General features: G+C 39.7%; 1 protein-coding gene across 1 annotated transcript in view; it reads right to left on the minus strand.

Annotated features, from left to right (window-relative positions):
* Positions 1-1,797: 1,797 nt before the first annotated feature.
* Positions 1,798-16,021, minus strand: part of NR5A2 (nuclear receptor subfamily 5 group A member 2) — a 71,228-nt gene continuing 57,004 nt past the window's right edge. Inside the window, exon 8 of the mRNA XM_088524373.1 lies at positions 1,798-2,267. Coding sequence (XP_088380499.1) covers positions 2,020-2,267 — 248 coding nt within the window. The 3' untranslated portion in view covers positions 1,798-2,019. The remainder of the gene's footprint in view (positions 2,268-16,021) is intronic.

Genomic DNA, 16,021 nt, shown 5'->3' on the forward strand with positions numbered 1-16,021 from the left:
AGCCTTTGAGGTGATTAATACGGGCGATTAAAACAGTGCATTTTGCACCAACGTGGTTAACGTGGATAACTGATGTCTTTGGTATACAATGCGTGAGCGATAGGGAAAAAAACTTAAGGGAATGCACCTTTCTTTTCCAAGTTCACATGAAACAGAAAAAGCTACAACTCACATAATTTACAATAGATTTAAATAAACTACATTTAGGATTATGAAGATTTACAGATATTTAATCAAGCGAATGATTTCAATGGTAAAGACCCTTGTGTGTCCCTGAACTATGTTCTGCTAACTTGAAGACATGCTACAGTAAACACATATATTTGGCTTCTTCATTCTGGCTATATCTTATATAAAGATGAAACCAAAGAACAATAAATTAGCATCATAATTGTCTACAGTGGAAACTATCATATACAATATAAATAAACTATTCAAATGCCAGCAATCTTCATGAAAAAAAAAGGATTAGGATTTTATACAGTTTCTACAAGTGATTGTGCAGCCAATAATCTCAAAAATTAAAGTCCAACTGAAATCCCCCCTTTGATTTTAGTGTCTCACGACATACAGTAATTAAGTACTGGTAAAATAATTACCAATTTGAAAGCAACATTAAGGAAATCACTGCTTTGCAAATTTATCACAGTTTTTTCCCCCACAGGACCTAAAGAATGTAAACAACTTAATGTTTTCATTATTGTTAGAGATTAATACTTTATTTTAAATGTATGTTGATCCACACCTGCACAGTTACCTTGAAGGATAATGAAATAAGGCAAGACTTTAGAACTGTGGCACTGCATGTTATAATACTGATATCCCATCTGGGCAGAGGGAGAATTGTTTGTTCTTCTCTAATATTTGTTCTGCAGCAGACTTTGGCCTACGTAGACACGGCAGTATCACTCTTCGTTCTATGGGTAAAAAAAGCTGTATTTCCCAACTTAAGAGAATGTTTCTTTATAAACTGGGCTTTTGAATGGACATTTATTTTCTTCAATATGGGTGATTCAAAAATCTCAGCAAGCTCCCTCTGTGGTAGCATCAGCATACTATTGATTTGTCTCTTCTTGCATAGCTAAACAAATGTAACCAATTTAACAAATTTCAATTCTTTTCAGTGGAGCTTGAGAAAGATTGTTTATTTATTTATTTATTTAGGTGTCAGAAGTTGTCCTTGCTGATGGCTAAAACATGTTGGGATACGATTTATCCGGAAACAGCCCAGAAAACACACCAGGGCTGTGTTTCAGCCACACAAATTGCTGAGTCCCTTTCGCGACGCTCAGCTTTGATGCTTGCTAATGGAAGAGGGATACTGCCTGCCTGAACAACGTGGACACGGGACTAAACAAACCTCGGGACACGGTAAGACGGCCACGCTGACGTGCTGACAGGCTCTCCGCGCCGCCCACGCGCGGGGCTGAGGGCCAGACGCCTGCGTGGCTTCGTGGCGATGCTCTGCGGCGCGCGGCCTGCTCCAGCGCTCGCTCTCGTGGCCTGTCAAGCGGCTGTCACATCACTAGTCACCAAAGAGGAAGCGTTGGGTCCTTGCAATGATGGCAGAGGATGCTGGAGGGGCAGTTTTGCATCTTAGAAGTGTTTCGGAAGTCCTGCTATACAATGAAGGAATTTAGTGCGCTCAAATTCCCCACTATCTTAGCTCAGTAATATGGATTTTTTCCCCTTAAATTTCTTCATATTGGCAATCAGCAGAGTTAAATATACAAGAATCATTCCGTCCTTTTTCATGTCGACATTGGTGATAGTGTCCACCTGGTAAGTCACTTCACGCCAGTATAAAGTCCTATATAGATTCCTTTGGGGATGTGTAGCATATGATTCACAGTTTGCAATACAAATACCCTGATACATCACTTATTTACTATTAGTATTTGATTATTATACCATTTTGGAAAGTCTTAAAACCACATTTTAGTTAGTGTTGCTTGGAGCAGTTCAGAATATATATATATATATTTTTTCCTCGAAAGCAGAAGCTCTAATGGGTATAATTTATGCTCTCTTTGCATGCAGCATCTCGATGAGCAGGTTATTACAGGGGACGTCCCCGTTCAGGTGTTTGTAGTAGAGGTATTCTTCAGCCTGCATGCTGATGGCCCGGATCTCTGGTAGTCGCAGGAGAAGCTGTCCAAATTTGTCTGTTTGCTGTGGGTAATTACACATCGTGTAGTCCAGCAGAGCAGCGTTCACTTGCTCCTGAACACCTTCCACAAGCTGGAAGTTCTCGAGATTTTTGACATCTGAATGAATAATAATAATAATAACAACAATAAAATAACAGCAGAGTTGAATTGCATTTCAATTCCTGTTTACTAAGGCAGTGTTTCACTAAACGGATGCATTTTTTTTCCTCCTGACAAAAGCATACTTTACAAGCTGCTGAATATTCAGTGAAGCCTTTTGCCAACTTTCCTGGGAAAATGATCGCAAAAGAGCTTTAGTGGAGGGTCTTGTTGAAATTCTGCATATACCTCAAATCAATTAGACACCAATGGAGTCTGAGCAAGGTCAGCTCTTTTCGCGTCTTACAAAAAGAAAGGTTGAGGATTCCGAAAGTAGAGGACCATAATATATTGCTAGCAAATGAGTCCCGAGAGGAAGCCCTATCTTTAACCTGGTATGTTACACCATTCATATAATTCTGTATTAATTTTTCTGACCCAAGGTGAAATCTGTGTCCAGGGTATGATGTAGTTAATTCTAATAAAAAGTGACAGGGTTCTTGTTTCTGTTTGACATTTTCTAAATGATTCTGAAAGCCTCCGACTTGCCCAGCCCATGCTAATGAACCATCTGGTACACTCCAGTGGCTGCCAAAATAATCTCCCCTACTGGAAACTCGCTAAAATATATGTTTCACTGACTAATGATCTTTATAAAATGAAATCATTGTCCTTTGGGTGGAATGTCAGATAAGAACGGTGCCCTTTAACCTGCATATAGTTTCTGAAATCCAATACAGGGATTTTCTTTGATACAGGACAGTAGGGCCATGTACATCAGCAAGGCAGATATCGGGGCTTTGCGCTGCCCCTGTGCAAAGGGCCTCTCTTCCTACTCGGCCACTCCAAGCTTCTTCAGAAATGCCAAAATTGGAGATAAATGCCAGTATAGCAACAACTTTTCATTTGATACACTTTGCAAAATTAATCTGGTGGCATCTTTCTCTTGGCATATCTAAAGAAGGCGGGAGTCATCACCTAAACTAGGCAACAAAACCACCGAGGTTATATAGCAATAACTGCAATTAACAGTAAAGCTTTTCCCTGCCATGTCCAGACTGAGAAAATGCTGCCTAAAGTCCCACAGATTGCAGCGGGGACGAGAGGTTTGTAAGCAGGATGTTATTAGTTAAAGACAGTGAAAAGGTGTTGAATTTGTTTCTATATGAATCAGGTGACTCAGATCAAATAATTACAATTTGGGGTGTCATTAGAGAATTCATCTGTGTGTTGATCTCCCACAGGTTGCAGTAGCAAACAGCAAGAGTGGGGAGCTGGTGACCACCAGATCAGTCTTTTGGCATGAAGTGTCTGCAAAGTTAGCAGAGTTTTGGGAAATGCCTTTTGGTAAGTGCCTTTATTTTGTGTGCATTAACAGCAAACGGTGCGGTGAAGCAGGTGAGGAAGCTCTGAGAGGGCAGTTTGAGGATCTGCGTGGGTATTATGCATAGCTCCACTGTGATTTCCCCAACTCGCAAGTACTATTTTCTATATGTTTTTTTAAATGGGGGTTTGAATAACACATAATTGCTATTAAATAATGTCATTATTTTTGAGGGAAAAATCCAAAACTGGTGGACTAGTTGCAACGGTGAAGATTAATGAAGGGAAAATATAAAGGCATTGTAAATATTAAGCTATTTCTAGCAGTGCTGACTTTTGCAGGTGGAACAGAAATGCTATGCAGTTTTCATTTCTGGGTCAGAGTATTTAGGTGATAATGTTACAAATACTATGCAATCATAATTTTGAGTTATACAGTTGTAAGCAGATATTTTTTCTTGTGCTTTTTCCTTTTGTGCTTGTTTTGTTTTTCTCGGCATTTATGATATAACACCTGGTAAAGGCAGGTGATTTGGTTTTCCAGATATTTCCTTTTGGACGGAGCTGGTTTGAACACTACTGAACGAACCTGGGGGAACCTCAGGTAGGGCTGGCGCGATGCTCCTGCGGGCAGTGGGCTACAGGCAGCTCGCAGGGTCTAGCCCAGCAATGTCCTGTGTGCTCAAGTAACTCCTGGTTCCTGCCTGATTTTTAGGATGGGAATGTCTCTTATCAATCTTTACATCGGTTAGTCACAATTTAAAGTACACATGTTTAGGCTTAATGTCAGAAATGAATTTTCAAGGTTTAGAGGCTTGTAAATTAAACGAGTAGGAATAGGTCTCCCCCTCCCACCCACACACCCTTTAGGTCCTAGCAGCCAGAAGAAGCGTTTTGTGTTGCTGCCATAAGTAGCAGTCTCTCATCTCTTGCACTTTATTCACTCAGGGACTAATTACCAACTTTTTACATGAAACAGCCTTACTGCGAGCTCACAGTGGGGCACGCATCTTTTCCTACCCTTATTGGAGAGCAAACCCTTAGGTCTTCTGGAATATATTATATGTTTTACAAGAAATGGCAATCACTTTTCTGTCAAACAAAGAATTTTTGTTCTCTATAGCTTACTTTTGATGATTAAGACAAAAACGTTACCACAATGTGTCAGTATCTGCTCTGTAGTCACAGTAAAGATCTCCTACTATTCCCACAAATCACCCAATTTTGATTATTTTATACATTTGCTATAAAGCTGTGTTTTAAGCTGAAACGGCATACAACGTGCAGCCCGAGGAGAACACTTTTGCATATTTTCCCCAAAAATGGGTCTGGTCTTTAGAGGGGAAAAATATTTAGGTTTCAGAGAGATTTTTCTCCCTCTCATATTCAAAACATGAAATACTGAAAATTTGGTGGTGTATTAATCTGTAGAGAGCTTCCCTTGGTCTGGGAATTTTGAAAAGAAAAATGAAAGAGAATGAGAAATTAAAATTTGAAAAATAGCAACTCTTTAGGAGCAGCATACATATTTTCCAAAGTAAGCTGGTTAATTTTTCCGGCACGCTTCCCTTGTTAGATCCCCTCTTGCAGCCTTACAGAAAGCTGTGAGCAGGTACAGACCCACTTCCCACCATTCCAGCTCCCTCCGTTTGCACCATCACAAGGATGAGTTAAGGATATGTTTAGGCTTCTCCGTGGGGACAAGTTTCTCAGTTTCGCAAGACTGAAAAAAGCTTTATGGATACTTAGGGCAATAAGATCTGATACCCTTCCCTGCAGGACTTGAATAAAATCTAGTTGGCCCGGACTTGATTATTTTTCCCCAGAATTATCCGAAGAAGGGGGATTGTGCAGGACTGAGATGAGGAGCCCTGCCAAGCAATTCCTTCCTCAAAAGCAGTGTTTTCCTAGTTCCTTTTACCATTTCTTTTAGCCCTGCAGCTTACAAGACTTAAAAAAAAAAAAAAAAAAAAAAAAAAAAAAAAAGGTAGATTTTTGACATGTGAATTTGATTTTTTTTTGAGGGCAAGAGAAGTAATGGTTGATAAGGTTGATAAACTGCCAGTCTCTGCAGATTACCTGCCATTTGCCTTCATTGCAACTAATGGTAACAAAAACAGTTCAATATAGCACATCTGCCATCAAAGCAGACATATGCCATTCTATATCTAAGCCTCCTTGACAGAGAAAATGCTGTAATGGGGGAGATTTATGGTAAAGTTAAGCTCCTTATTACAAAATTCTCCTTGATTTTATTAGAGCAGGGTTATGCTGAGTGTTATTTACTTAAAATGCATGGCAAACAATTTCTGACAGATCTATTTGTTAATAAGTTATAAGGTGCTATATTTAGCACTTTCCAGAGCTTGAAACAGAACCTTAATGTTATAACAACAATCACTGCTTTCGTTTTCTTAAGATTCCCAAGTCCAAACTAAAAGCATAGAAAACTTTCCTGTCCTGAGAAGACAGTTTAATGATCAAACTCTGTTTATTAGGATCATAAAGTAATTTTCTTGTTTGGTTGAATATAACATCAGATAATGGGTACATTGTTTTGAAAATCTTGATTAAATCCTGCCATAGCAATGTATTTCATCTCTGCACAAGTGCTAGGCAAAATGATCTATGCTTTTAAAGCTGGAATAGGATGCTCATGAGATAACAAGCTGTAATTCTTAGTCTGAATCCTATTTCATCCCCGCAGTATTCAATCTCGATGGACCTCCAGTTTGCTTCAGACAGATTCAGAATTCGATTTGAACATATTTTGATGTAGCCATTTTCAAATGGCTGTAAAAGGGCAAGTTCTCACTTGGCACATCAGCTCCTATCTCTATGAAGAATCATGTTTATTTACTTAAGAATCATATTTATTTACTTTTTGTGAATAATTTTATAATTGCTTTTGCTTCCGTTAGCTTTGTGACGCAGAGGGAGCTCTAAGGCAGCAATTTCTCTCTTCCTGCAACCATAGGACTATTTTGCAGGACTCCGGTTGCTTCTGTCCTTGCAATCCCAGTGCAACCACAGGGTAAAGCCTAATTTGATCCCTTGTATCTTTATCACCGGTGATTACTCAGGAAAATAAAACAGCTTGATTTTTTCCACCGGGCAGGGATGAGTTTGCTGACTTGAAAGTTAAACAAATAAACAAATCCCCACCTGCCTGCCTTGTCGCAGCACCCTAGTTCCCCACATCCTTATTGCTCTGAGTGACGTCTCAGTGATGTGTGTCACACAAGCGGTCGCAAACAAAGCCCAACCTGGCTGTTTTAGAGGATGAGTTTCACACGAGCCCTAAGCCAAAGTCCAAAGGCGGCTGCACCCTTAAATGCAAAGTCCAGCGGGTTCCAGGGAGTCTCTGGCTCCAGCTCAGTCCTGGAAAAAGGGCTCTAAGTCTCTCCTTTTTAGGGAGAATTTTCCTGTGCGCATGCTGTGGTGTTGTGCTTGTGTTCATACTGTGGCATATGTTAAAAAAATCTGGGGCTGGAGTGATTTAGGGGGGAAATTGTGAAAGTACCTGAGTCAAAAGTTACTTTTCCTGCTTCCTTATCCCACCCCATGTCCAATTGTGCTCCTGGCCTGGGGTTGTCTCCTGAATATTTAGTTGGAATAAGTACAGAAGAGAAGATTAGTATGTTAAATACCACTCCATTAGGAGCAGTCAAAATGTATACTTGAATGCAATCCGCACAGCATTAGTTTAAACCACACTTAGAGTTTCTAGAAAAAAAGTATCACACTTGATAAAAGCAGAAGATAAGGCTTCTGATTTAAAAATAAAAGAAAAACTAACAAATAGTAAACGCATTGGACCAAGTCATTTCCCCAGTTAATTTTTTAAATGTCTTTTTATTCTTCAAAAGTACATGGACAACGCAGGATTGCTGGTGTTTCAAGGGAACTGACAGTCGACATCTACAATTTGTAGGGTGTGAATAGTTCAAAATATCATAAATATTTATGAAGTGCCTGGGAACAGTGATTCAGAATCCTTGAGGTTATGAACTGAGGCAGAGAGGGCATTGCCTATAACTAGCAATAGCAGGCACTACGGTCTAGTGTAAAGAGGAATAAGGAACAATATATTATTTAGCTGAATATTAGGGGAAAAAAGGGAATGGGAGGTTTTGGAAGATTCTCTTTCTTTAGAATGTTATTTGCTCTGCTTTTATTTTAGATCCTTGCAACTTTTCTGAGTTACTGGACTTCTATTTACCTTAGGAGAAGTTTGAACATTACCTATCCTTTTTCCCTGCTACTCAAGTGCTGTTTAAAATAGGAATAATGGGGCAGATTAATCTCAGAGGTATTTCTGCTGCCAGCCCTGGAACCAAGGGCTGATGGAGCTTGAAAGAAGAAATACAAATATTTTCTTAAAAAATATCCTATATAAATTTCTACAGTGGTTAAAGCCCAGAAGTGCAGCTGCCACTGAAACCCTCTTGAGGAGCAGGCTGTATCCTTTTATAAAGCCCATCTGTCTCTGCAGAGTATAAAAAATGCATGATCATAAAAAGCAGTGTTCCTTAGGGGAAAAATCTCTCTGTGCTAATCTTGTAGTCACTTTACAAAACAGTTTTTAATCCCAAATTTGCATTTGATTTTCAGTCAAGAACTTTTGTGGGTTTTTCAAAGTTTTCTTATTCCATTAGAATAAGATATGAGGTACAGTTTGTTCAGGTGGCAAGTCCAGACTATGAATAAAACCAACCTTATCATATGAAAGAGAATTAAACAGGCAGATCCAAGTGGGGATATATTAAGCCAAATTTAAGCTCCAGTAGTTGAATTTAGCCTGTACTAGATGTCTGGTTTGCCTCAGGATAAATTCAGCTTTCCAGCTAATCGACTGAGGAAAACTGCCTCAGGTATGATAAAATTTACAAGAGAGCTCAGTCGAATAGTTCTTGTTATAAATACTAGCTTAGAGGCATTCTTCTGGTCTTTGGGATCAGAACTGTATTTGCATTTAATTATTACACTTCAAACTTTTTTGAACTTGGTTAAAAATATTAGACCAGCCAATTATATTATTATGGTGGTTTACAGATAAGAGAAGAACTTCATGCTGCTTTTTTTATTACCCAGTTAATTTTGTTTGGGTTTATCTTTCTGTTTAGATCCAAAGTCCCATATGAGCAAAAATTACTGCAATATCTTGTCTTTGAAAGGAGGAAATAGAGTTAAGCAAAGATGTTTTAGCGATATACTAATCTCAGAGGTGTGATGCTGTACCATGACTTTCTGTGGTGTCATTGACAAATATTGTAGAATTTTAAGGCTTTTGCCTTCGACTGTGCGGCAATCAGCTAGTCATCTCTTATTTCTGTCATATTGCTTGGAGAAAGATGAAGACAAGGAAACTAGCATTATATGTGACTTCATTACTTTTATGTGTCTCTGTTGGAGCTGATCAGGTTCTTTCACTGAACAACATTATAACAGTAGAAACTGATTTTAGTTTAGAAAGAATATGAAAAGGTTATCACCCCTCATTATGTAAGGGGTAGAGAGGAGTAAAAGAATCATCTTGTGTACTTGTGTTTAGATGATATAAAGCAAAATGCCCTTTATTTAGTTGCTCAATGCTGAAAGCTGCAGAGCATTTTGAACTCAGTAATGTGCTTAAAGACACCTTAAATTCAAGTGAAGAAATATGTACAATGTGGCTGGGTGGGTTTGGACCAGCACATGCCTTGGCTTGCAGTGTTGCAGTATCTTGCATAGATAACAGCTTCACAGGAGCAACCCAAGTGTTGTGGGTGCAGAGAGTAGCTCACAGGCCACTTGCATGGCCTGGCCATAGACACCAGCAGCTCCTGCTGGGGAACTGGCCTTGGCCTTCACGTTTGCATGTGGAGACCTGACAAGACTTCAGGGATCCACGTGAAGGAAAACAACTCAATGCACAACCACCCAGGTTCCAGAATAAACCCAAAATCTATTGTCAAAGTGATCTTCTAATGAGGTTGTGAAAGCCAAATCCTTACCAATAATGTCTGGGCATCATGTAAATTGATAGTTCATTCAGAGGCCCAACGATATGTGTTTTGTATGTGAAGTAAATCCACAGTGTGTAGGCCATGGTCTCTAAGATGCAGTTTCTATTCTCTATCAAATTAGGATTGACAAAAAATCTGCTGGCTTGGATGAAAACTGTTTATAAGGTTGGTGCCACCATCCACTTGGTTGAACGAGCATCAGTTGTCAAATCAGTGCTGTGCCTGCTTGCAAAGGGCCATGGATATGGGTATTGCTTAGACGTGTTGGTGCTCCTCACAGAGGCCATGGGGACAACGGGACGGAGCTGAGGTGTCCCCACACCTCCTGGCAGTTCCCAGCTGCAGTATTTCATAGCATATTGCTTCTGATATTGCTCGTTGATTGGAAAGAAAGTGCGTGTGGTCCTTTTGACTCTTTTTCTCAGAGGCTTCAATTTGTATTGAATTGTTCTACATTGCTTGCCCTTTTAAATATACAAATAGAAAAGCTAAAAAAGAAAAAAAAAATCACCTGCAAGTCCACCTTGCAACACGATTACCGATCACTTAAACAGAAAAGTGTCGAAATTTTCCATGGGAAATATTCTATTTAACCTACATTCCAGATAAGCAACTGAGGGCAGAGATAACAACTGATTTAATGTCATCCAGCAGGAATTCAGAGCATAGATCTACTCTCCTTCCTTTCTAATTATTATATTCTCCTGAAAGTGTGGCTGTGTACATGGCTTTAGAAGAGGGCTTTACTTCTAGCATCTTCTTCTCTCCACCTGCAGCCCTGGGAGACAGGGCCTGCCAGGTAACATGTGGGGACTTGACCTTGTCACTGGTATTTGTGCTTTTTCTTCCCTGCTGGGCTCATCCCGCTGGAGATGGGAGCCCCTGCCAACTTCCTTGACTCCCCTCTTTGAGCCTGCCCTTTGGCACAGCCCTGTGACTGAGGGACTGGAAGGAGATTTCGTTCCTTCCGCCCTGAAATCAGTGGTCATTGGATTAAGCTCAGCTGTAGCTAGATCTCACTATACCCTTCAAAACGACTTCAAAGTGGGTGTTTTCCCCATGGACAGGATTATGAGTTGCCATTTGGCATGATTTTTTTCTCTATTTTTTTTTTGTTTTGTGGCAAAAGTTATATGAGTTAGTACTATGGAAGTCATAAAAGCAATCTGAAATTCTTTTAAAGGCTTTTTTCCCTGCAAGCAATGTCTAGCCCAAGACATACTGCTTGTCTATAGTCCTGCAGACAGTGGACATACATTTGGTGGGATACACATTGGTGAGATATGGTTCATGTAAATACGTGTGTACATCCTCATGTTTTAGTTCCATGGAAATGCACAGACTTTCAGATGCTAAGGTGTACAGGAACAAAAAGTGCCTTCATATCTGTACATTTCCATAGTCTCCAAATGCCAAGGTAATCACTAGATCTTGCAAGAGAATTTGCCCACCTTCCTTGCAGAAATTCATCCTGAATTGCTGGAGAATTCAAGTGGCCTGAGCGTATTCAAGGTAATATACATTTACTTTTGTTTCTTGGCTTTCCTGATTTACATTCACTGAATGGAGGTTAATGTGTTCCCAGAGGCAAAAATGTATATTTAAACCCCAAACTACATTTTTTTTTTTCACCCAATCTGTACACTGAAAAGCAACTCAGTCTTTTGCACAGTGCTAAGAGCACCTCTGAGCCTGTGCTGGTAAAACTGCAGTAACTTTTTCACCTCTGTTTTAGCTGTTTGTTTAGCTCAGAGATTATCGGCCTGTTCGCCTTAATCAAAGTCAGCTCATGATATAGACTAGTTCGATGAATATTAACACTGTTCTTACTACTGTCCAGCCAAACCTAATTAGCTTACAGCAAAACATAGCCCAGCAGTATTTTATTTTGCCATGCATTTCTTAGGTCAGCTCTGGGTTTAAAAAAATACACAAATCCCAGCACAGAAAAGACAAATCAAACCTGACACCTGGAGGGGAAAAAAATCACGTACTGGAAAAACTTGAAATAGAATGCAGCAGTGTCAAAGATCCTAGATATTTGACGTTTCAAATTCATCCATTCTTCATTTAGACCAAAATAACGGCCGCTTACAGCGCACCTTAGTGCTGGTGACTATTTAACAGCGAGGTGCTCTCCCAGCCTGGTGCTCTTTATGTGCACAGTAATGAAAGTTCACTATCGATTTTTCTGTAGCTGCTTGTAACTATTATAGTTGATACATCAATAGAAAAGGAAAGCACAATGTTTCATAGGAGGCAGAAAATCAGAGAATACATGATGCTGTGACAGTAAATCATGGCATAATCTCAGGAGCTGATATACGGTTACGGCTAACTTGAAACCCATGGCTTTCTCTGAAAAGAGTAGCCTATAATCGCCCAATATGTTCTAACAGACTGACTGCCCGTAATAGTGCTAAAGGACACAACACAATGTTTCATCCTCAAAATAATGGCTCCTATGAGCCTGGTTGCTTTGCTGCGGTGGGATCTCTTTGGGGTGTTACTGAGGAGAGGTTTAGACTAATAGTTAAAGGTTGTAGGATTTTTTTTTTTTTCAGGAAAAAAAATGCAGAAGGGTTATGCTAAAAAGGTTTTTTTTTTTTTTTTAAAAAAAGAAGTTGTCATTAATTTTTAACTTGCAAAAAATCTGCAGCTAGTTGATAAAGGCAACACAAAAGAGCTGATTATTCTTGACATCAAAATATTGGAGCTGTTTTGTCAAGAAAGGCAAACACAGAGAAAATACATTTACCACAGCAGTCCCCAGGTTCCCAGCATCTGGAACGGGTGTCAAAGGCACACAAAGAGTTGAAGCTTCTCCTGTGTGTCCTCCCCATCTCTGCCATGTTTTTGGGGAGGTGATGGCGTTGTCGTGACCCAGGGACATGCCCCAAACCTTGAGCCTGGGACGAAGGGGGTTTCTGCACAGCCAGAGCCTGTCCCAGCTCCTGGCTGCAGCTGCACTGAAGGCTGAGCTGCAAAGTTTGTTTCTGAAATTTCTTTCATTGCTTCTTTCCTGTTTGCTTCTATTTCCTCCCCTTCCACCTCTTGCTTGGCTTTGATCACAGTTGCAAAATTTCTCTTTCCTTCCTGTCTGTTTTCCCCTATTTTCTAGCCTCCTTTCCTGCATATTCTCCTCCATTGCCCTCCTGCCTGTTCCTCTGCACCGTGTCTCCCTGTCCCTTGTTTCCAGCTATCACCCTTGATTCCTGTTTTGCACCATGCAGTTTGGCTGCCGCTCTTATTCCTCTTGCAGATCCTCTTTAAGTATGTCCTTCATATATGTCTTTCTATCATAATATATATCTGTTGATGTTATGATGGGAAACTTGGCTATCAAAAGCAGTCACCTCAGCGGCTGCTTCTGTCACTTCTGTCAATAGCAGCTAAAACAGTTTTATGTAATCTCATAGTAAAATACATTCAGACCTACTCCTTAAATGTATAAGATATATTAATAATGGGACAGAAATTTTCCAAGCGGAGATAAATGTAAATCTGGGTCACTTTGGGGGTGCTTTTCCCCTTACAGGACCTGTTTAAACGTCATACTTACTAGTACTCTGCAAACTATTAGAGAGAAGAAGTGCTTTGGTGTTGTGGTTGCAGAGCACTGATTGGGTTGCTCTGAAATCCCCACACACAGGCAGCAGTACCAAACACAGACACTGCTTGGTACCCATGGTTCAAATTACTTGCAAGATTGGTGTCTAACCAAAGAAAAAAAAATCCAAAGTTTCCTTAAGCATCTAATCTTATTGCTGTTACATTTTTTGCCTAAAACATGCCTTTTAGGGGAGAGAAAAAAAAAAGACCAAAATTACTTGCTGAAGACAGTTTCGCTTGTTTATTTGCCTTTTTGTCTCCAATGGCTTTCACTTGTTGGACAAGCAAACAACATAAGCCAGTAATAATCAAATTAGATCAAATTCATGTCTCGAATAATAGCGTTGTACTCAACAGTTATATGACGGATGAATTTCTAAGATTTCATGAAAAAAAGAAGACAAATCAACAGTGATTATTAAATTTCCCTATAATTTAGGGTAGCTTATTCAAAAAATATAATCAGCCGTGAAACACAAGGCTATCTCTGGAATTCCTGTAAGAATTTTATTATTCACGACTCTGGCATCCAGGCTGAATTTAATGATTAAAGATTTATTTATTAAAATAATGGTTTAATTCTTAACTGTAACTTATAATCACAGTATTCATATTTCATTCCCTTTATATAAAGTGTTTCCTTCAAGATATTAAAAAATAAATGCTTGGAAAATTCATGAACAATTCATGAACATTCTATCTATATGATAGAATCATAGAATCCTTAAGGTTGGAAGGGACCTCTAGAGGTCATTTAGTCCAACCCCCCTGCACACGCAGGGTCACCTAGAGCACGTGGCCCAGGACTGCGTCCAAGCGGGTTTGAAGATCTCCAGAGAAGGAGACTCCACAACCTCTCTGGGCAGCCTGTTCCAGTGATGTGGTAGCTGCTGTCTTGCTTTTTCAGCTGCCTGCACAGTGTTTGTAACTGGCAAATGCAGCCTGCATTCAAGTCTATGAGCTTGGTGAAAAGGTATTTTCAGTAAGCAAAGTTTATCAAAGCCTTCAGTCCAGACATCATCATATTGCATCTCTAAGTACTTTCAGTATTAGTACTTATTTTCAATTATTTCACTGTTGTTATTGGCTCTAATAGATAAAGCGAAGGGAAAGATGTCTTGCTTTTGTTTATGAAGAATTCAAGAAAAGCAGAGATGTGAAAGAGCAGAGTAGAAAATCTACTTCATCCTTCATGCTGCACTGAGTGCCAAATTCACTGCTAGAAATAGTCTCCTAAAAGATGAGTTTACAAAGCTCTGCCCTCATACAAAAATATGGCAACTTCTTTCATGTTGAGCAATTTACAAAGGAAAGGATCAAATCTGCTAAAGATCTAGTAAAGATGTTTTAAATGAGATTTCTTTTAACTTTGCCTTTGTTAGGATATCAATGGATATTTTAAACACTGTTATTTGGTTGTACTGTAGGCAGTACCTTCTATAGTCTGGTTTTCACTGCTATTTACAAAGATAAGTGACTATTGTTTTCAGTCACCAGCTAGGGTACTTAATATATCATTTAAGAGACTTCAAAGCTGCATAGTCAGAAACAGTGAGACAAGAGGATTGATTTGTATACTGGGAAGTGCAAAAAGTCCCTCATGATGACTCCCTAAAATGATTTTTTTTAATCCACATTCAGTTTTTTTCTTTCCCAGAGATTAAGATAAGTGAAATAGCTCTTCAAGTAGAAGGATGGAGAAGCTGGACCCCATTACTTAGACCCAGAGATGAGTGAAATGGTTCAGGTGTGGACTGGCTCTTTAGCTGTTCTGACCCTCACCAGCTCTTGTTATAGAGTCATATTATAGCTCACATATTCAAGGGGGCCAGGCAGTAGTAAGGAGCTGTTCATGATAGCTGACAACAGGCTCACATTAGAAGTTGGCAAACAGAGGAAAGTTTGCAAAAAGCTTGAATTTACTCTCACCAATTTGGAGGGCAAAGGCAACCTGTACAATCACAATCATTACTTGTATTAGCATTCTGCTCAATACAAGCCATAAACTTCCATCTAGTAGCTAGTGCATCAAATTCATAACTTTTAGCTTGAGATGTGCCACAATAGCTTAAAGAAATGGTCATCTTGATTTCAGAAGTCATGAGAAAGACTCCAGCAGCTCTAGAGATGAGCTCAGAAAGGTCAGCGATCACCACCTTTAAATTTATCTACTACATTTGTCTGCTATAATATACCCCAGACTATTGATTAGCTAGTATAACATATCTGGTCCTACAAACGTGTTCTCAGTGCCTTCCACGGGCTGCTCACAGTAGCCCTTGTTTACTGGATTAAACCTTTAACAAATACTCTGTGGCCTCATCATGTTACATCTCAATTACCACAGCATTTCTTTCTTTGCCTTTGACAAATGCTGCTGCTGAGACACCTTTCCAAGCTCATTGCTCCCCCACCTTCTTGCCTCTTCCCTTTTCTGTGCTGCATCTGTCATAAATTGCTTGTCTTTGCTTTCAAGGTCCTTTTCTAGAGGTTCATTCCTTGCCTACCATCAATCACCCAGTGTCCAGAGTTCATCTCCTACCTTGGGCTTGCCCACGGTACCATCTCCACCGCCTGCTTGCCACCTTTCCAGCCCAAGTGCCTTTCTGCTTTCTGCACTCTCTCATGCTTAATAGGAGCTCTCCCTCAAAACCTCTTTATTCACCTTCTTTTTATCCCCTCTCCAAGCTCTGTTTGCTGCGACATTTGAGAGACCAGCCTTGGCTGTAGGTATGCTGGGACTGTGCCTGTCCTCATATTCTCTGCTAAGTATAGGCAATACCTATGCTTTGTGACATGTTTATATTGTAAATTTATGAAGAGCATGAA

Source organism: Tinamus guttatus, unplaced genomic scaffold, assembly GCF_059628265.1.
Source record: "Tinamus guttatus ecotype Peru unplaced genomic scaffold, ASM5962826v1 Tinamus_guttatus_pri_ptg000211l, whole genome shotgun sequence".
In the NCBI taxonomy this organism is placed as follows: domain Eukaryota; kingdom Metazoa; phylum Chordata; class Aves; order Tinamiformes; family Tinamidae; genus Tinamus; species Tinamus guttatus.